Source organism: Lacerta agilis, chromosome 6 (assembly GCF_009819535.1).
Source record: "Lacerta agilis isolate rLacAgi1 chromosome 6, rLacAgi1.pri, whole genome shotgun sequence".
NCBI classification, from domain to species: domain Eukaryota; kingdom Metazoa; phylum Chordata; class Lepidosauria; order Squamata; family Lacertidae; genus Lacerta; species Lacerta agilis.
The window spans coordinates 52420664-52443495 of NC_046317.1; the positions used below are offsets into that span (position 1 = coordinate 52420664).

The 22832-nt window shown below is 42.3% G+C and overlaps 1 protein-coding gene across 6 annotated transcripts in view; it reads left to right on the plus strand.

The window, feature by feature from the left end:
- Positions 1-22832, plus strand: part of FOXP4 (forkhead box P4) — a 148614-nt gene that overhangs the window by 97334 nt on the left and 28448 nt on the right. For 5 of the 6 annotated variants that reach the window (XM_033152674.1, XM_033152675.1, XM_033152676.1 and 2 more), the window contains 6 exons: positions 2936-3022; positions 11099-11249; positions 13459-13663; positions 15536-15640; positions 18614-18701; positions 21816-21899. In XM_033152674.1, the coding sequence (XP_033008565.1) occupies positions 2936-3022; positions 11099-11249; positions 13459-13663; positions 15536-15640; positions 18614-18701; positions 21816-21899 (720 nt within the window). The remainder of the gene's footprint in view (positions 1-2935; positions 3023-11098; positions 11250-13458; positions 13664-15535; positions 15641-18613; positions 18702-21815; positions 21900-22832) is intronic. The other variant, XM_033152678.1, reaches the window with a different exon arrangement.

A 22832-nucleotide genomic window follows, 5' to 3' on the forward strand; every position in this document is an offset into this window, starting at 1 on the left:
AGGGCAAGTATTTTCAGGGCAGAGCAATTTATTTTCCTAAGATTAAAAAAAAAGTATGTTTGTGAGTATTTACAATTTAAGAACTGAGCAACTTGAAAAGAGTACACCATACATAGTATACAAATGTAACCAAGCCTTACTACATGCCATTGCATTAGCTTACATTCATCCCTTGCTGCCCGTTTCCTCTTCTTCCCTTGCAACATTGTCTGCCTTCTGCAATGTAAAAATTAAGATTGTAGGCATCTTGGAGGCAGAGACATATGAGTGCCAAGTGCCTTTGGCATGCTATAAATTGCTCTTTTCACTCCCTGCTGATCTTCAGACATAAGACAAAGATCTGGTTTTTTTTAGAAAGCCTTTGAAACTCTGAGTTTGGCACACACAAAATTTGGCTTGCTTTATTAATTTAATGTATTGATTTCTGGGTGTGTTCTGCTGTTTTGTTTACTTTTCATATTATGGATTTTAAAATTCGTTACAGCTTGTCTTTAGGCTTAAAGGCACAATGCTAATGTTTTAAAAAGCAAAATAGATAACAGTTTTACTTTTTTGTTTCTGATGTGACTGTAAAACATACTTTGGCTAGAGGAAATGACTTTCTTCTGTAAATTTATTATTCACTAGTACTATTTGCATGCGAATTGTGCGCAAGGGGAGCGTGGAGAAACTGCATGTGTGAAACTGCACTTAGAAAGTACTTAACAATGATAAACCAACTGAACAGGGCGAGAATGAAGGAAATCTTTAGAGTTGGGGTGCTAAACAGCTCAGGACAAGGACACCCCCTCCGCATGTGAATTGACCTAGACCCTGTGATCATCACCTGAGGTCCTTTTTCATGTGCCTCCTGTATGAGAGGCCTAGAGGAGACAACGCAAGAGCAGACCTCCCCATTTGTGGAATACCCAAGGAGGCTCACCTGGCACCATCATTACATATCTTTAGGCATCAGGCAAAAACTTTCCTTTATAACCAGGCCTTTTGCTTTTAACTATCTGTGGTCTTTTAGAAGAGGGCAAGTTGTTTTTAATGTATTTCTCTCCTCCCCCTTTTGTTTTAATTATCTATGTGTGTGGGTGGTAGTGTCTGTCTGTGTCTTTGGTTCTAAGTTGCTTTGGGTTACCCTGGACAAGATAAAATGACCAACAAATTTGATGATGATGATGATGAAGATGAAGCAATACAATGCATAACCAAATAACAGACAAATTGCATGATATAGTAGGATAAATATATGTCTGTTTCAGATGAAGTAGGCTGTTCAATAACTCGTTCAGCTCTATACCAGTTAGTCTCTGGTTGTACTGGACACAAAAATACATAGTTTCCTATCTCTCCCTCTTTCCAATTTCTCTTGCCCCAGATGGTGTAGTGATGGACAGGAAGAGGTTACAGCCTGGAGCTCATGTAATTCAGTCTGTTGAATCATATTTCAGTTCTGGGAATTCTCCTTTAAATTTTTACATGTATTTGCCACACCTTTTAGAAAAATATTACATTTGGCTATCTGTTTCCATTGCAAGAACCTTTGGAGGAAATAATTTCCCTGTCTTCCTTCCTTGGTTTTCTCTTTCCCCTGTAAACAAAGGATTTGCAATTGCTATAGTCTTCTCTGTCTCTGCATAAGCAGGAAGGTGACCCGCACAACCACCAGATTCTGCTGTTGTGTAAATGATGATTTAACATCAAACATTGTGGAGTTAAGCATGCTTTACTCTGGGTGTTGCTGGCATGGAAGAAAGAGCCTAGTTTAAATGGCACAGATTCTAAAACCCACAATTCTCAGGAGTTTTGGAATCTCCCATCATTCCAATGCAATTCTTGCAAATAATGTCACAATTCTTAGCCACGTGATATCAATCTAATGTGAAGTGCCGGGGAAACTGAAGGAGTTTTATAAGTGCCAGTGTAATCCAGTTCACAGAGCAAGAGAGAGATATTAGTGGAATACTGGGTTTCTTAAACAAGTTAATTTCTCAGCCTCTATTTGAATTCATTAAATGGGAGTGCCAGTGAGCTTCAAATGATCTTCGTGAGGATGGATGAGCTGTAAAGAAAATTGTTATACTAAAAGTACAACAGAAATAAATAGCTTTCTTCCACAGACTCCTTATGTGATCCTGTTCAAATCACCTGCTTCTTGGGGGATATTGTAAATAATGCCAAACATATATGTAACACCTTGTCAATGTGCTAACACAGGTATAGGCAACCTTTGGCCCTCCAGATGTTTTGGCCTACAACTCCCATGATCCCTAGCTAACAGGACCAGTGGTCAGGGATGATGGGAATTGTAATCCAAAACATCTGGAGGGCCGAAGGTTGCCTGTGCCTGTGTGCTAACATCTTAGGAAATTGTGAAGCCCAGATATGTAATTCTCAATCACTCTGCCCTTTTTTAAATCAAACACTGACCTCATTCACATATCACTTTAAGCTATAGTTAAGCAAAACTAGAGTTTTAAGGTGAAAGTTCAGTGTGCTGGTGTATGCTACTGAAATGGTGGGCATTTCACTCCTACCCACTCCTGCTGCCACCATGCTCCAGGAGCTAAGCCATGGTTTGGCCTAGTGTTGAGTCTGAACCCAGGCTCACCATTTCTTTCTTTCCAAACAAGCCAGGGGCTGTAAGCAAAGTTTGTTCTTAGCTTCCTGCTTGTGGTTTATTTGGGAGAACAGGAGCAGGGAAGGAGTGAAGCACCTTCAATTTCAGCAGTGCGCATGAGCAGTAGTGGGTAACCTTTGGTGCTCCAGATATTGCTGAACTACAATAAGCCCCAGCAAGCATGCCCGGTGGCCCAGTAGGTGTTGTAGTAATTTAGCAACATTTGGAAGACCACAGGTTCTCCACACCTGGTTTAAAGAGATGTGCAAACAAACAACTAATGGTCATATTTCCTCTCTGTATTCTTCTCTCGTGCCTCTTCCTCAGCTGCAGGAATACTACAAGAAGCAGCAGGAGCAACTTCATCTGCAGCTACTGACTCAGCAGCAAGCTGGAAAGCAGCAAGCCAAAGAGGTGAGTTTGACCTCTGTGTACAGAAATGCACTGCAGTTTGCATGAACACTTCTGCAGAAAAGTGAGTTCCTTCAACTTGTTTATAAAGGGGGGGGGAACAACTTCAGAAATGTCTTCTGGGAATGGTAGATGAGTGGTACATTATTCCTCATTTAAAATAACAGACAGGCCAATTCCTATTTGAAGGGGGGAGGGACACAGACTGCCCTTCCTTATTCTATAAAACAAGCTAAATTTTACTATGCTTTTAAAAAAACCTTACATTTTTTTAAAAGAAGTAAATTCTCCTGGATCCCCAGTAATTGTCTGGGAGCCTGTTGCTTGTTCAAGACACTTATCTGCAACTGCAAACGTATGATTTTCACTTCAGGAATCAAAAATCATAGATATTTGCCGCATCCCTGCTATTAACACTCCTGCCAGAATCAACACCATAATACTGAGTGCTGTGAAAGCATTCTTTGGCAGTTGTGCTGCTGCCTTGAAAGCACACGTTGCAGTGTATGATAACCTGGAAAATCTGATATGCTTGTCACAATAGCACAACACGCAAAACTTATTTATTGGCTACCTGTTAGTTCTAGGGAATAATAGAATTTCCAGGATTCAAACGTCCATATCTCAAACCCTTCTTAACCCTTCTCCAATGAATTTCTTCAGCTTTATATTTGCATAGTTAATTGTGTTGTGATTGGGCCAGATAATTAAAATTCTAGATGCTACAAGTTATTTTAGCATTTTCCACAAAGGTTTGTGCGAGGACAAGTGGAGAATGATTCAGCTATATTGATGTTTCTACATTCTTGGATTATTTTTTGTGATATTTGATAGAGTTTATTTTCCCCAATATTTACTGAAGCACCATGAATTTCAGCTTGTTGTGAATTATTGTGATTAACACCACCACCATCATTATTACTATTATAATCACTATCATCGTTATTTAGTTGCCTATTGCAAAAATAGTTTCTAGGCGATTTACAAACAGAATAAAAATAGGGAGATAAAAATGTAACAACCATCAGTACTCTAACAAAACAATAACCTCAAGCATCACAGCAACAGCAAAATAGCAGCAGTATATGGGCCACAACAACCTTTCTCAATTGACCTTAACCTGCTGCAGAAAATGGTAGCATCTGTGTCAGGGAAGCCTGATTGGAGAATATTCTGTAGCTGAGGGGCCACAGCCAAAAAGGGCCTCTCCCATGTCACCACTCTAAAAATGGAAGTTTATCAAGTTCTTCAGTCAGTGTTGGATTGATAGAGGAACTAGCTCAGCAGTACTGTTCTGTATACTCCCTAAAACAGACTTTGATTCTTCCTGCTATGTCACAGGTGATGTGTGCTGCTTCTAATATATTTGTTGTTAGTTTCTTCCATTCTCTGTTGCAGTAGCTTCCACCACAAAGCCATCTGGCATAACCAAAATTATCAGCAGCTCAGAATCACTTATTATTAAGGAATGTATGGCCACCTTATGATTTAACCACATTATGCATATGGCCAGATATCAGGATTAACCTTTGGCCTCTCTGGGAACCCAGTAGGAACTATGCATGCTCAGGTCAGACTCGAAAGGTTCTAGAGTGCTCTTATGAAAGCAAGGTGCTCTCCTGCTCCTCTCCCCTAAACGTTATACCAGCCACACCTCTCTGATTTAAGACCGTTTCCATGTGTTGGCTGTAATGTATAAACAGGCCCTTAGACTGGCCTCTTTAAAAAAAATAAAAAAGGTCTGATAGCCATTGCTTAACCTAGTTTTGATATCTGGAGGAGTGACTTTTTTGGTCATATGATGCTTAAGATAATCTCTGAAATAGTAAAATGCTATTGTTCAAAGTCTGGCCGCTGTTACTTACTTTTTCTCTAACGTTAAATATGTGGGCAATATTCTGTTTGCTTATTTATTGGTTGATTTAAATTTATACCCCCTTCTCAAGGTTTAGAGTGGGGATTCAGAACCAGGTTACAAATCATACTGAATTGTATGTCATTCACCTCCTCACCCCCAGTTGGGTTTATTTTTCAAAATCTGCCTATGCAGAAAGAAGAAATGCAGGAATAGCCTTTTAACCTTTCCCCCTTCTGTTGAGAATTTCCCCTTCCAGCTCCTTTTCTCCCTCAGAGTGGGAAGAAATAAACGTACCTCAAATATTTTCCCTTGCAGGGGGGAAAAAGGATATTGGGGAGAGGGAACAATTTTCAACAGCCAAAAAAACCTGGAGAGGATATAGTTTAAAAGGTGCAGATCTGTGAAGGCAGATTGTTGCCACCATTGCTGCATTTTGTTTTTAGGGGAGCGGGCAAGAACTACACACAACTTGGTGTCATGTGCAGCTTGGCCATAATGCCACTAGAAAACAAACTTTTTAATGAGCACTATTCAGTAGAAGTAAATAACTACTCTTAAATTCTATTGATTTCAGCGGGAGAACTCAAACTCATGCTTAAAGCTCTTCTGTTACAGTCAGCGGGACATGAAAGAGTTTTGCCTAGAGATAGATCATACCCATCTCTGGTCCATGGGGTCACAAAGAGTCGGACACAACTAAATTACTAAACAACAACAGATCATACCCATAAATTTTATGTATATTCTTACACATTTTTCTGCATTTCCCAGGTTCTGATATTTTATGTAGAATAATATGCATGCTTTCAAGCCTAGTTTTGCATCTGTTTGGGCTAGAAAAAAACCACACACAAAGCTAAGACTCTCAAGGTGTAAATTCTGCACTTGCATGGAATATGTTGCCTATTCAGAGCCCATTGCCCAGTTGGCCTTTTCTTCCTAATTCATTGAATTTGTTCTATATCTGTTCTATACCTGTCTATAGTTGTTTCTAATAGTATTAACTCAGCACTTTTGAAATCAGCACCTTTATTCTCTCATGCCCAAATGTACGTAAGAAGTGCAGTAATTGAGGAACTGAGAAATCACAGTTACTTGTCCAAACACATACCGCAAGCCCACAGCAGAATAAGAAAAAACTCTGAATCTGAGACGAGTATCTGAATTTTGTGGCACCTGTTTTGTTTTGACTTGCAAAGTGCTGCTTCCTTTAGTTGAGCAACATTTTTATTTTGGCAGATATGAGTTAATCCCGTCACAACCAATGTGGACAGCAGTATACAGTGTACTCAGGCCAGTAATGTTATGTTGTTATTTCTAGTAGTGTATTTGGAATGCGAAACCAGCTGTCCCTGTTCTTACAAACCTAGTTCCTTTTATGCTTCCAGAAAACTTGAGAGGGAGAAAAGCTTTCAGATGAGAGCCTCGTCTCTGGCAGTTGCCCCAGTGTACCAGATGATATTGCATGAGGGGGCAGCACATGAAGATTGGCCAGCGAGTAACCTAGGCGTCAGATTAATGAAGTGCTCCTGTCAGTCCAGAGTGTCACGCTGAAACTCCTCTTGATGTGCTCATAAATCAAAGTGACGGTGCCTGTTACCCTAGTAGCTGCACCCGCTCAGCTGCGTCTAATGTAAACAGAGTGCAGACAAAATGCATTAAGGAACTCAAACCCCGTCACTAGGGAAAAGATCAGGGATCAAGGGTGTATAGGGCTGGAGCAGGAAGAGGGAGGGTTGGATTTGGGGATTGCACCCTAACAGAAAACCTTCCCTATGTGCTTCCATCTCTGAGAGAAGGGAAGATTGGAAAGGCCCAGTGGGTGCTAGTGACTGGCAGAGTAAGGTTCAGTAATTACTTTCTTTGTGTTTAAGATTTTTATCTGTGGGCCGATAAGCTTCATACTTCATTGGTTCTATCAAAAGTACGCAACGGATGACCTCCAAAAGTGAAAGTGTCCAGAGAAACCCACAGACTCTGGCAGCAGCACGTCAGGGGAGGCTGAGAGGGAGCTGGTAGGCAACAGCAGAAGGAAACTTTATTTTTTTAGTACCTGGTGATCAGGGAAAGATGTTTGAGGAATGTGGCTTATTAGAAGAAAGGCTGGAAGAAAGACTGGAGTGCATTTAATGGACTGTGCTATTTTACAAATGCGGTGCCCATTGTTAGGCCTGGCAAACTAGCAAAGCTTTCATATCTTTTAAGCATAACTTGAACTCAATTTCCTGTGATAATATCTGAAAAACAATAATTCCATTACATGCATTACTGTGCCTCATATTCAGTATTTTATCTGAATATTAAAACTGATTACTCTTCTCCCAAAGGTTTGGGGTGAGCAAAAAAAAGGGGGGATAAAACAAAAAATAACCCACCAACAGACTGGCATAACATTAAAAAATTCACTGACATTCCCTCACTCTTTCCTAATTTAAGCCTCAAAGTCCAGCCCTAAACAGTAAGGTCTCGCAAAGCTACCATAAAGCAATCAGGTTTGGATTTTGTTGAATCCATAATTGGAGTAAGGTTTGTAATTGGTGTGAGTGGGGAGCCACCAATAATGCTTCTCTTCACACCATCTTTGCTGTCTGAACCTGATGTCAAAAAAGGGCACCTTTGGTGGATGTCTGAGATTATATTTGGAAATGTGTCAAAATGCCATTTTAAGGTGTGCTTGCTGTATTCCCCAAAACTAGATACAGTGGAACCTTGGTTCTCAAATGGCTTAGTTGACAAACAGATTGGCTTCTGAACGCCAAAAACCTGGAAGTAAGTGTTCTGGTTTTTGAACGCTTTTCGGAAGCCAAACATCCAACACAGCTTGAGTGGAGGAAGCTCCTGCAGCCAATCAGAAGCCGCGCCTTGGTTTTCGAACATTTCGGGAGTCGAACGGACTTCCAGAACGGATTAAGTTCGAGGACCAAGATACCACCATATCTAATGTGGTTATCATATCAGTCCTTTCCGTACTAGTAATGAAAACAGTACTACTGAGTATGGTGATACCACATTACCAACTCACTCATTGTAGACAAAGGGCACAATCTAACAGGAAATTTTGTAGTGCTAGCCTCAATGAAATAAATGGAAGCTGCAGAAGAGCACAGCAGTATTCTTGCTCAGCTTGCTTTCATTTCAAAAGTGCTTATGCGGGAGAAATTCCCAGAGGATTACGTCTGCAGGTGCCTCTTGCTACTGGGTAGGAAAGCAAGTTATTTTCATAGTTTCCTGCCCTGCCATTTTTCATGGTGTGGAAAGCAGCTTTAGAACTTATTTGTGAGTAAGGACTCTGGGGAGGAGGATAAATTTTTGTTAGCTTGAATTAGAGACTTGCAACCAGGGGATTTGATATCCAAGCTTCTGTTAGAAGCTTAAATGAAACTAGCTAAAGGGTTCAAACAATCATTTTAACCCAGCTCTTCTCTCAGTGGCAGGAACTCCATATATGACAACATGTTCCATCCCCAAATGGTTTTAAGAGTTCCAAAAAGCTATGTTCTAATGCATTAGTTACTCTGTTGTATGCAAAACATGTCCTGACAATCCATTTTCTAAGGAGAGGTGCTTACACTCCTGGATTCTGTTGCAGCCTCCAGCACTCATTCATATGGCCCTAGACTTCATTGTACCTTCTATTTTTTCCCACTTGTCCCACAGCCGTGAGTCACTCCATTCTCTGTGCCTATGAGATCCCATTTCAGTGTGGGCCTGTAGAAAAGCTATGCAGCTGAAGCCATTTCACCTGCTGGTTACTCACTGTTCCCTTGTCCTCATCTGTTATCCTCCAGACTCCCAGAACCTACTATAAGGATGCTTGGGCTCAATGACAAGTCCGTGAGGAAAGATACAGAGGACTGTTGAGTTATGAAGTGAAAGCAACATGCCCTGGGGATCCTAATGACTTAATCCGTTCCCAATTTCCTTCTGTTTTACAGCCTGGAAGTTGAGTGAATGGGGCAGTGTTCAACTGCTCTGATGTAACAGGCAGAAACCTGTGCTCATAGAATGCCCTACCAAGGAGGGGGGAAGCAAGGGAGGGGAAAAGCAAACTCTAGTCTGTGCGATACTGCTACAGATTTTTTACATGGGAGCGTTCTAGGATCTCCTCCCACACCCTTAGGCCACTCAGAGTGCATCTCACACACATAATTTTTTTTTAACATGAATGACTCACCCTTCCTTGCTTGTCTGCCTGCTGTACAGTCTGTAGGGGATGCCTCTTCCCAGTTTTGATGCCCCTTGGCTGAGACAGAGTGCCTGATGATTCATCAGTTAGGAATTTTATCCAAATTGAAAATGAATGGACTTGCCTTGATGTACTCTTCAATGATGTATTCTGTTCTCCTCTTCAGATAGCTACCAAATAAATGCTTCAAAGATTAGATGGAGGACAAAATGGATATTTTAGGCTCTGAATCTTTCCCATATTTTGCCAGTTCCTGCTTCTCTGAGGCCGCCTTGGTTTATGCTACTGTGGATCTCTCTCTACCTCTTAAATTTATCCATTTAAATATTTATAAGCACTTGCGTAAGAATATTTATAACACTTGCGTAAGAATAGAAGGCAGTGTACAACATAAAAGCATAATGTGATCTTAACTGCCAGCTAAAGTACACATATTTAGTATGAAGAATCATAGAATTGTAAAATTGAAGAGTTGGAGGGAACCACAAGGGTCATCTAGTCCAACCCTCTACAATGCAGGAATCTTTTTGCCCAGTGTGAGACTCAAACCCATAACCCTGCGATTATGTGTATTATGCTCTATCTACCAACTGAGCTATCCAGCATAGGGTTATGGTGAGAAAAGGGCCACACATTATTTTCTCTTATATATTCTCATTTGTTACAGTTCTGTTTATAAAATAAATCAATGGCTGTAGTTCTGCTCCTTTTTTGCAAATAGAGGGGCCACCTCATTTTACTTGTGTGTTTTTAGATTGTGATTTTATGTTGTGATCCACCTTGAGACCTGCAGATATAGGGTGGTATGCAAATTTAATTAATAATAATAATAACAGTAACTTCCAAATAAATCTTTGATAAATGTTTCAGGAATCATTACATAAATTATTGTAATAATAATATTCAAACTATTTGCATTTGAATTTAATCCTTTCATTTTGCCTCTTGAGCTTTACTTTTAAATTATCTCAGTTAAAAATATTTGAGAAGAATCTTATTCTTGGCTTTGCCACAAACTCCCCATGAAATCATGGGCAGGCCATTATTCTTTTCACTGTAATTAATGGCCCTCGTCTTGTTGGAATCAGTGTACATGGATGTCAGTGGGTTGTGGTTAAGGCCCACAGTCAGCTAGAGTTCTTGAATTTTAAGATCTTTTAGTACTGTTAATTTCTGAGACTGAGATGGATTCTCCATCTTAACGTTATTATTTTTTACATTGGATTAACCCATTTCCTACCTGTAATAGGAAGATAATGATGAACATTTGTGAAAAATTTTGCAAAACCTTTTCTAAATTATGGCCCATATTTGTGTGGCATTCCATTTTCTCTGAAAAGCCATGCATAAACCACCAGATTTCTATGTATCATTCTGTATGAGAGGTGGAAAAAGTTTATATTAGAGTATATGTCCCTCTGCCAATTTAATTAATACATCTTTTAAAAAAACAACACCTGTATTCCTTGAGACCAGCAGGAGCCCCAGATCCTGGGCATTACAGTTTCAGGGGTAGATATGGCCCAGATGGTTGTGTGTTTCTCCATAAAGTCAAACCATTGCCTTTAAGAGTTTCCCAGGTTATGATGCTCTAGCTTGCAAGCCCTTTGCTTTGCTCATAGGAGCTCAATCCAATGATACTGATGTATATGCTTCGGGTAGGCGGATGCAACTGAGAAACAGAGATTCTGCTTCTTTATGCACAATGCAAACGCACAGACTTTGTGGAAATGCTCATCTGGCAGAGAGACTCAGCATTTTCACTGCTCTGCCAAGCAGGCTCGCTCTCTTCTCTTCTCTTCTCTTCCGCCACCCACCCCCTTCGTTCTGCTGCTATGATAGATCAAAGGCTTTCTGTCTTGGTTATATGCTGTGTGGCCACTGAGGACAAGAGATCAGGACTGTGAGCTGTGCTGGCTGAAAGCAAGGCTGATGCTGGGATTGGGCTGCTTATGCAAGACCCTAGAGAATCCCGGAAGGCCTGTGCTACAGGGTTGAAAATAATGTGTTTTGATTTTTTCCTTTTGTCTTCCAGCAGCCATTAGGGAATAAGCAGCTGGCATTCCAACAACAGCTACTGCAGATGCAGCAGCTGCAGCAGCAGCACCTGTTAAACCTCCAGCGACAAGGGCTGGTCAGTTTACAGCCAGGACAAGGCACCGTTCCTCTGCAGACCCTTCCACAAGGTAATTCACATAAGCTTCCTTGCTTTTTTAGTGCCATAGGAGGTAACCCATGCACCCAGAGCAGCAATTAGCACAGCCTGTTGGTTTTCTGTTAATTTTAAGAGCTGACTGTTTGAATGCACATTGGGGCCTAACATTTGGCATGTTTTAGGTTTTGTTATAGAACAGACATCAATAACGCATTATTGTACCAAATGTAATGTGCCTGATCTGACTCCTGTTCCAGGAGCTGTGTTGCTGTTAATGGGAGAAAGCTGGGGCCTAATATTTCATTTTTACCTTTCGTGTGTAACACAGGGATTGCCTGCCGGTGGAAGCTCCACTGTGATGTTGCTACTTTCTGTCTGCAAGAGGGGGATGCATAAGCAAAGTAGCTTCACTTTATGCAGACACCTTATGTCCCTCTCTCCCTGAGAGGCAGTCCTTGAGGAAAGTGGCATTCTAGACTGATATACTCAGCCTAGTTCATGCTAAATGGGGTCTTTGAACATCGTGAATTGGTAGGGACAGGCAGTGGCAATGCATGTGGTGGTGGGCAAGCTGAAAGCAATGCTCAGGTTTTGCCAGTAATTGCCCCCACCCCCGCTTGCCTTGGTCATGGCAGCAGGAGTTAGCTGAGTACTGCTTTCATCCCCATCCCTTCTGCACTCCCCCCCCCTTCAAGCCTATTCAGTTTCATATCCAAATGTCCAAGGGTCTCTTTATTTGTTTGGAATGGAAACCAGAAGAAGTTTGGACACACACTCACTTGAAATTTCAGCCTGGCATCCTGGATTCATTTGACTTTGATGGTCAGAACTGAGTCAACTGAGTGCCATCCTTTGGGGAAGGGTATTGACTCACTAGTAAGGCACATGCTTTTGCATGAAGAAGGTTCCAGGTTCAATCTCTGGTATCTCCGGGTAGAGCTGGGAGGGATCTTGTCTGAAATCCTGACGAGCTACTGCTGGTTAGTAAACAAGCAAGCATGCAGGTTCACAGAGAGAAAATAACAACTGCTTCACTCTTCACCAGGTTCTGCTACTGCCTTTCTACCCTGAGCTAAGCCATGGTTCGGCTTAGTTTTAAGTACAAACCCAAGACTGTGGTTTGTCTCACTCCAAACAAACTATGGACATTAAGCTAAGAACAAGCCCTTGATACAGCTTGTTTGGAATGAGACAAATCGTGAGCCTGGGTTCACACTTAACTCTAAGCCAAACTATGGCATAGCTCTGGGTAGTGGGGCAATAGCAGGACTGGGAGAGGAGGAAAATGGCTGTGATTTTTGCTCTGTCTACCCATACACTTGCTTGTTCACACTTAGCCTTGATTTGGTGTTATGTGTGAACCAGGCTGATATAAGGCAATTTCCTATGTTCTTGTGAGTAACTGAATGCAAATATGTAATGAGGCAGCTAATTTTTAAGAGTTACATCCTGAAAAGCATTCTAGCTACTGCTGCTGTGCCTAAACGTCAGTAATTTTTACGTATCTAAAAGAAAGTGTGATCATCTAGCTAGCCAAATCAAGATAAGAATGAATGCATTCTATGGCATGAAATCCATATATTGCCAGAACCACTTGTGGTACATACCAGACATGCCAAAACAAAACCACCCTCTGGCTTAGTTTTTCTTCTCTGTATAAGTGGTATAAATATCCAGCCTCTGCATCAGGGATGGGTAAAAGCAGTCAGTTGTTGGCAGTGCGTTGGAGGACTGCTATCCAATTCCTAGTGGGCCACATACTGCTGAGATGGTGGACTAGTGTACCTGACTGTCTCGAGCAAAAGTCGTTTTTATATTATTGAGCAAGGGGTTGTTCTTGGGATCTCTAATAGAGATTAGTTGTTAAGAAACCCTTCAATAAAATTGTGATTTTAAATAATTAATTTAAAACTTGTAATGGCCATGGAGATTCTAGACCATGTAAGACTGAAGTAATTCCATGCCTGCTCTAAAAGACACTAAGTTCTGTTTGATTTCCAGATGCCACAATTAATAGTGTTACATAAATAGTCATTGAGGAGAGCTCTCAGTAGCCGGGAGACTCAATTAGCTCTTTTGTCAACAAACTAAACACAGAAGCCACACCTTTCATGGATTATTTATTTATTTTTGCCTCATCTTAGCGTGGGTTCTGCAGATTTGTGATTCTTAAATCTTTCTTTTAAAAATTCTTTTCCTCTTTCTGCTGCTTCTTCCTGCTCTCTCCAACATGTGTGAAGCTGTGTGTCCCTCAGACCTTCAGCAGCTATGGAAAGAGGTTACTGCTACTCAGCCTGTAGAAGACAGTATCAAGCAAGAGGGACTTGACCTCAGCACCAACACCTCCAATTCTACCTCGTTTTCGGCCGCCAAGGTCTCTCCTCCAATTTCCCATCACCCTCTTCCCAATGGACAGAACGCCATGCTCACACAAAGGAGGGACAGGTAGAAACTTTATGTGGTCCTTTAAAAGATGGAATGGATAATTTGTAAAGGATATAGAATTTATCTCAAAGGATGGGGTAAAATTCTACACATGATTGGGAGAGACAAGTATTTTCTATCGCGTTCAGACCTTGAACTTCTACTTTTTTCACTACTGTTTGGCACAGTGTTGGCTTACCAGATATGGAGTCAAATTTGTGATTGTACCTGCCTTCAGTGACAAATGGAACTTATTAAGTCACAATAGGAGGGATTGGCCATGTGGAAATTGGCCACTTCAATTCAGACCCAATGAATTACAATTTAGGCTCAATGAACAAATTATATGTGAATGTTGCTAGCCATTGGAGAATGGCTACATGACTATCTTCCCAAACATTTGTGTAAAATGGCCCCGTTGCTGTTGTGGAGACTATGCTGACTCAGTTGCCTTTTTTTTAATGGCACTGGTGCAGTCACAGCCTTTAGTTTTTTAGTTTACCCCAAGGGCCAAATAAGAGTTCATAATAGTCATTCATGTCAGAGAAATGGCTTAGATGCTGTACTGTTTGGGAGTATCCAATAAAGAGCTTTCCACTCTGCTGCTTTGACACTCTAGCAGACAGCTAAGGACCTAACAAGATCCTGCATATAGGCAGAGACCCCTTGGGACAGTCCCATGCTAATTAGATGAAGGCAGCTGTGCTAAGTACACCGTGCATAGGTCTGCCAGCCTTGTGGGCTATCAAGAATAAGCAAGAAACATAGCATAGATGCACTGCAGAGAAGTTCTGGAAGGAAGTTCTGCATCAAGCAGAAGCAGACAAGCAATCTATATTAAAATCTAATAAAGCAAACCATCAATGGATTAAAACAAACAATCTCATTAAAATCCACTAAAAGTCAGAGGAAACAGGATTATTTACTTGAGTGTCCAAAGCTAGCAGAGTAGGTATCAGAAGAAAGGTTACAGGGAGAGAGTTCCACAAATGAGGCACCAAGACCAAGATAGCTCTGGTAACTACCCAAGTTGACTCAGAAGGTGAAGGAACCTATGACCTGACATCCTATGAAGCTTTTACTAATTTGGCAGGTTCACAGGGGAGCAGGCAGTCCTTTCATATATTGTGGTCCCAGACCTTTTAAAGCCTTATAGCTCAGAACCAGCACTTGAATTATGTTTGGAAATAAATTTGGAGACCATGAAGCTCTTTTGGTACTGGTCATACATGTTCCTCTGCATCTGTGTTTGAAACCAACTGCAGTTTCTGTGCATTATTCATAGGTAGTCCCACACACAGCACTTTATAGTAATCTAACCTTGATGAAACCAAAAAAAAAATAAAAAAAAAATCCTTCCAGTAGCACCTTAGAGACCAACTAAGTTTGTTATTGGTATGAGCTTTCGTGTGCATGCACAAACTTAGTTGGTCTCTAAGGTGCTACTGGAAGGATTTTTTTTTTTTCTTTTTGACTATGGCAGACCAACACGGCTACCTACCTGTAACTTGATGAAACCACGGGATGGAAAACTGTAGCCAGTGAACATTTTTTTCAAAAAGAGTTCCACCTAGCATACCAACAGAAGAAGATAGTTAAAAAGCATTTTGTGCCACACCTGACAATCTAAAATATGAACTGAGGATGAATTCTGCTGGTCTACATCTGCAACTATGGTTCCAGCAGCCCAGACTAGATTTGCAGTTGACTGGGTGGAGACAACATCTGCTCAATGAAGGGAGTATACATTCTGTAAAGACTGGATGGTCTGAATCCCTTTAAAATGCCCTATGTGGTTGTTCCTTCAGCCGACAAAGCAAATGAACTATACAGCGCTAGAGCTGCTATTCCATAGTAATGCTTTTTTGTTTTCCTTTACCCCCTCCTTTGCAGCTCTTCTCATGAGGAGACTCCTGGCTCTCACCCTCTGTATGGACATGGAGAGTGCAAGTGGCCTGGTTGTGAAACCCTCTGTGAGGACTTGGGACAGTTTGTCAAGTAGGTGACTTCCTTATGTGCAAGGTATACTCATGCTGCTGTGTTGTTTGGCCCAACCTGTACTTAATATTCTTCCTGTGTTTTCTCACACCATAGACCAGGCTTCCTCAACCTTGGCCCTCCAGATGTTTTGAGACTACAATTCCCATCATCCCTGACAACTGGTCCTGCTAGCTAGGGATCATGGGAGTTGTAGGCCAAAAACATATGGAGGGCCAAGGTTGAGGAAGCCTGCCATAGACCTAAAAAAGGGAAAGTCCTGCTGCAAGCACTTTAACTGTTTTTGATGATGTGCAGTGAACTCCAAAGATCAGTCTGTTGCTTTTTGGCCCTGGGGATGGTTTCCTCAGATTCTAGAGATATTTTCCCCAAAATCAGTTATTAGTGAGCTTTGATACTTCAGAAAATATAATTTATGTCTGTAGAACAGGTACCTGGCAGTTTTTGATAGTCTAGAAGCACCACCACGCCAGCCCCCTTAGAGCTGAATTAGAGACATTCTAGCATCACTACTTTTAGAAAAAATGGGTACAGTACTTCTGCATCAGTTTTTCCTTCTGTGAAATGGAGCTAGACCCCTCTAGGCTTCTTCTCCGAAACAGAGCTATATCACTGTCATAGACCTTCGGTAAGAACCGGGAAGTTTTTAAAGGCTGCCAGGCACTGTGGGGTATATAGGAAGAGCGGGAGAGACTCTGCTAGAGAGAAAGAGGCTGACTGGGACCTACCATAATGACAAGGCTTTTGGAGGAGAGAGGAGACAGACCACTAAAGTTTATAGCTCGCCCATGTTAGGAAGAAGAAAAGGGGGGTGGGTGGGGAGAACTAGAGAGAAACAGATGGCAGCGCGGCAGCCTGCTGACACCGCTTGTGGGCTCTGTCACTGACTGATTAACTCCGCTGTCTAAGAGCCCTCTGCTAGCGTCAGGGTCAAACAAATTGTTTTCACGCTTCGTCAGAGGTTTACTTAATTAGTTCATTTGCAATTAGATCTCTTTGTAGCCAAGATTTTTAGCAAAGACATCAGATGAAACTGACGGGTTTTCTTTTCTTGCTTGTTCGGGTTCCCCCCTCCCCCCAATGCCTTTCTTACTACACATGCTTCCCACCCCGTCCACATATGCACATGCTGCTCTTCTTTCTCGGCCCCCCTCCACCTCCCACCCTACTGCCTCCGAACAGAATGTTGTGAGGGTTGAAAATGACGTTTAGGAGGACTGGAGACGGTCAGAAGCACAGCCTGTATGCCTAATCTGTGTGCGTATGTGTAGTTTTGTTCTGTGAAATGAACATTTTAGAAAAACTTGCCACCCCACCCCCACCCTGGCCTTCAGCTACCGAAGGATCACTGTTAACGAGCCAACAGGTGCCAACCGCAACAGACTTAAGGCAGATGGGCAGGGAACTTGCATACTCCTTCAAAGCCTAACTTAGCCTTTTTCATGTGGCCAGGGGAAGCCAAAAGGGAGAATTGATTCCACCTGTGCTACCATATGCAACTGACTGGTCCGAAAGGAGCCTCCTAACATTAGACAGCCATATCCTGCTTCCCCTAACTGGGAAGTCTTGACACAGCTTAAAATAGTAAGGAAACATTGCATGGAATGTTGTTCAATAGCGAAACTAAGGCTCTTAGAGTAAAATGAATTTAATTCCCTGCACTACCTTTAGTACATTGGCTGACATTGAGAAAGCTTACATTCATTCGCCTGTTAAAGGTACAAGCTTTGAAATGGGATATAAAGTCCAGGCCTGTTTTGGTTTTGTTAAATTTTGTATGGCAAAAGGCTGTGCTGCTTCAGTTATGGACCGGAGCTTGGCAGCAGATGGAGGGTGGCTTGTTGAGGCAAAGTTGTAAACCTACAAATGAAGAGGCTCTTTGAATTCATAAAGGAAAATGCATTTTCTGTCCTTATAATCCATCTCTCCTGAATGAAGAAAAATCTGTGGAAAATTGGTAGACTTACAAGTGTTGAGCTCTTTTTCCAACTGATTTGTAAGCATGTCACTTTGCCTTTCTGTGGTTTAGGATCTCCAACCGACTCTTTGGTTGACTTGTCTCTTCAGACTCTAGGGCAGCCTTCCTTAACTAGATGTCCTCTATGTCTTCTAGATCTTTTGGACTGTGACTTATCTCTGACCATTATCCATGCTGTTTGGGGCAAATGGGACTAGTAGTGCAAAACATCTGTAGGGAATCAGGTTGGAGAGGAGTGCTGTAGGTTGTGTTACTTGTTGTGTATATCAGCTTTCGTGTGCATGCACACGAAATAAGTGTGCATGCACACGAAAGCTCATACCAGGAACAAACTCAGTTGGTCTCTAAGGTGCTACTAGAAAGAATTTTCGATTTTGTTTTGACTATGGCAGACCAACACGGCTACCCACCTGTTGCTGTGTATATGTATATGTAGCACCAGTGTGGTATAGCAGACAAGGTGGTAGACTTAAATCAGAAAACCTTTGGCTCAAATCCCCTCTCAGCAGTGATGCTGACTAGGGAGGAATTCAGCCTTGCACTCTTCCACTCGTTCCGTCTGTGCAAGCACTTCAGCTTGCCAGTTGGAACGATTTCCCATCTCTTCCCCCCATGTGCTGTTCTAGGGGATCTCCTCCTGCCCTGAGCCATTTTCAGGGAGGGGAGGAGGAAGTCCTTGAACTGATGGGCCTGGTTAGGAGCATTTCACCCTTGATCATGGTCTATGGGCAAGTCACTCTCTCTTTCTCAGGCTAGTCTCCCTCACAGCATTATTGTGATGATAAAATTGAATAACCTGTTGATGAACAGGATAAAAATGAGATAGAAAAGATAGCAGACATGTTGCATAGCACAGCCAGCGTATTAAATAATCTTAATAAAGGGGTAAACATTTGTCAAGGGAGTTCTGGTTGTCCAGAACTATGTTAATTCTTTATTTATTTATTTATTTATTTATTTATTTATTTATTTTCAAAAATGTTTTCTGTTTTTAGACACCTCAATACAGAACATGCACTTGATGACCGGAGCACAGCTCAGTGTCGAGTTCAAATGCAAGTGGTACAGCAGCTGGAAATACAGGTGAGTGTAAATGTATGCAGTGAACCTTATTCAGTTCCATCTGTATTCAAGCCAAAATCCTTGAACACAGCAAAGTCAGGAAGCTGTTTAATTTGGGTTGTGTACCCGAGGGATGGATTTTGGAGGGTTTTTTTTTTTTACATTGGTTTAAGGTTTCCTTCGCCTTTTTGGCTCTAAGGATCTAGGTCCTTTATCAGGATCGGCCTCATGGGCCAAATTTGACAGGTAAGCAGGGTTGCCCATCTGTTAAGCACATGATGTCATTATGACTATCGCATGATTGACATACAGGCTGTCAGATCTACCTGGCAAAATCCCTTGTGGGGCTCCCAAGTGTCCCCTGCTGCTATGAAAAGCTCAGGAAAGAATGCAGACTCTGCTCCACTCCCTAGCTTGAAGTTGCCTTAGACATTGCAACCTTAGGATCAGAGGCAGGTCATGAATGTCCATAGTATTCATTACTTCTGTCTTCTGTTATGTTGATAGGCATCTATTTCCACCTATCAGAGTGGTGGAGAGGGCCTCAGAAATATGAGTCAATCATAAACAAATCCAGCAGAATTCCTGCTGAAATTTGCAAGAATTGTAAAAATTGGATGCATAAGGGTGTAAACAGCCTTTCTTCCATAACCTAGGACTTTATTCTGTGGTTACAGAGCTGAACAACTTGCAGGGATGTCACCAAAGGAGTTATTGACTTTATGAGGCCGTGGCTGGACTTAGAGGAGATATGTGGCTGCTTCTAAAAGCAGAAGCCGTGCATCTCCTGCTGCTGCTGGGAACATCCAGTAATACAAAAAATCTGATGTGATGTCACTGTGCTTTGAGTTTCCTCACCCCCCCTATGACAACTGATGAAGAGGAGGAGCTGGGAAACTTGAGGCATGGTGGCATTACACCACGTGCTTTATATTAATGGATGCTACCAGGGGTGAGAGGAAGTGATGCACTGCTGCTGATATGAGTGGAAGCCAAATTGCTCCTGTAACATTTAGTTTGGAGCTGAGAGAAATTGTAAACATAAGGAGGAGGCAACATTAGTAAATTAGAAGAGTATGGATTTTGCATATAGGCAATACCTATAAATGTTTGCATAGGGTGCAGGAACAGGTAAAGCAGCATGTAATCTGTGATAAATTATTATTGCATAGGATGGAATATAAATGGGGAATGGCATTTTTTCCCCCATTCCTTACTTCCAGCTCGTTTTCGGAAACAGCCAGCACTGATGGATTCTGAAGGGAATGGGCAGGGGGTTCTTTTTATCCATGTTGCTAGATTGTATATATACGAAGCAGTGCAGGGATGAAAGGAGCAGCATTCTCTGGAACATGAATCTCCACAGCAGCAGGATTAGTGGCAGAGGAAGGAGTGTGCCAAGGAGCCAGGCAGCTATAACACAAAGCGCAAGTAGTCTCTGTTGGAAGCTAAACTAAGTCAGTAGTTGCAGATGGGGTGCCTCGAAGAGAATGCAGCAGACATGCAAAAAGAGGAGAGAAAAGGAAGGAGTGCAACACTCAAAGAGCAGAGTTAAGATTGTTACACAGCCTGAGTCAAACCGTGTGATTCTACCCTGTTCCCAAGCACTCTCTAAAGCAAAAGGTTGAAAGCAATTACTAGCGCTTAAAGAAGGGAATGTGGGGGAGAGAATCCTTGAAGAGAGCAGAAAGCTCCATGCGTGAAAAGGAGAAGCTGCCACCAGAGTTCCCAATTATAAAGTTTTCACTACAGAGCTCCTGCTGTGTCGGCAGCAAGAGTGTCTACATCACGAGAGTGGATCTGTCAGCTCTAATGAGAGCCACGACAGTGCCAGAGCGTCCTTGCGTCAGAGTCTCTCAAACTTCCAGCAAACTCCACTCTGGCTGCTTCCTTTAACTCCTGCCTCACTGGCCCTCTCTTTTTTTTTTTTTTTAGTTTTGGGGATGGTTTCAAGACCTGGTGGGAGAGGAGAGAAATGCCCTCTCTGGGTGTGTCCTAGATTCTGCATAGGGGCCCATCAGGTCAGGAGGAACTGAGGCAAAGTTTGAGGGGAGAACTCAGAAAGGGAAGGTGACACAAAGGGAGATGGTGTCAGATCCCATTGCTTCTGCAGCACTCAAACTCTCTCCCTGTGCCACAGCGAATATTTCACCCTTCTTCGCACACTGAGAAATAAACACACACCCCAGGAGCATGCAATTAAAGCAATGTTGCACATCTGGAGAGATGGATGGGCAGGTGAGTGGGTGGGTTGAAAAAGGCATGGTGGGAGTGATAGATGGATGAGAGGAAGTAGTGTAGAGAGGGAAGAGATTAGAAACATGAGCAAGTGATGAGGTGAGGGAAAACTATAGAAGCAAAGGATGTTGAGAGGAGGTGACTAATATGATAGAGTGCCAAAAGGAAAAATGGTAGAAGTGATCTAGCAGCTTCACATGGGGCAGGAGGATCCTGATGCTTGGGATAGGGAGAGAGGCCAGCCCATTTAATGCCATGGTGGATGAAAAGGACGAGAACTGAGTGAAAACACAATGAATGAAATGGAGGGGGGTGAGGTTCATAATGTGAGGTTCCATTTTTCAGCAGCTTTTTCTGCCTCTGTTCACCCACATCTGATTCCTTTACATCAAGGTCACTGGCACTCCTATGTTACTGCACAGTGGATGTACCAGAGTATCAAACACCACCACACATCCTGATCTTGATATCCAATAGGAAAAGGCAGCTCTTTAGAGGCTTGGAAATGTGATACTCCAGCCAGATTCATGGCTCTCAGGAGTATTCAGTGTTACTAGGGAATTAGGGAAGCTGGCAGCTTTTCTCTTCCAGGAGTGCTCTATGAAGGCAGCACAGCACAGCAAGAGCTAAAGGGAACAGCCCACTGCTGTCACATTACTGCATGTAGGAAGTATTAGTCAAAAGAAGAGAATGGCATGTTCACACTGATGTTGAATGGAGCAAGCAAAACGAGGTGTGTGTGATTCCTGCTGATGTAGAGGGAACCATTCAAGGGCATGCTTATTGATGGAACACTTAACTGGACCACCTTTCTAAATATGTTGGCCAAATGAATTGACCGCTAATGGGAAAATGCTTCCTCAAAACAAATGACTTCCTGTTTGGTTTTCTTTGCAGCTAGCTAAGGAGAGTGAGCGTCTCCAGGCGATGATGGCCCACCTCCATATGAGACCTTCAGAGCCAAAGCCGTTCAGTCAGCCTGTAAGCAGTGCTCAGCTTGTTCCTCACCTTTACGCTCTAACTTTCTTTTCTAGCAGGGATTGCCACCTCAAGCCTCAGGCCCATATTGTCCTGCCAGAGTCACTCAGGGCTGAAGCAACCCTGGCTGTGGCAACATGGCTAGGCTCACAGTAACGGGAACTATTTCCTATGAGTATTTTGAGCCACAAGGCTCCTAATAGATGGCATGATGGTGTGAGGAAGCCAAGGTACACCTACACTCCATTGAAACTCCTAAACTCATGATTACCAGTTTTCCACCCTTGCCGAATCCTCCCTTTTACTACAACCCAAACATGGTTTACTTGAGCTTCACTTTCCACAGTCACAGCCATAGAGGGTCATGTAATATCATAATGCCTGCCAGATACTGCCCATGAACCACCATGTAGCTATCCCTTCTTTAAAATAACAATACCCTTCCTCTATCTGTTTCTCCAAGTCCTCTTTTACGCTTTGCACTTGTATCTCTCCATGGCATTTCACAGAGGCATAACTCAAAACTGTATAGGCTGAGTAATTTCCTTGAGAGAGGAACCTGTCCTCTTGGACTCTGAATTGTCATGCATGTTATTATTTTATTATTTATTAAATTTACATACCACCCTTCATCTGAAGATCTCAGGGCAGTTCTCAACATGCATGCATACTGCTGGTGCTATAGAAATACAGACAACCATAGGTACCTGTGCTGACCCTTTCTGCAGGCAGGTAGAATCACTCGTTCTCACAACATCAAGCCAGACTGACACAACTTTCCAGAGGTAACAGCTCACAGAGCATGTCCGGATAGCCCAAGCTGCTCTTGCACACAAGGAGTGAAGCAAGGGGATTGGGATCAGACAGGTCGTGCCTAGGCCATCCTTGCATTCACATTGCGCAGTTTAGAAAGCCAGCTGTGTAGAAAGACCACAC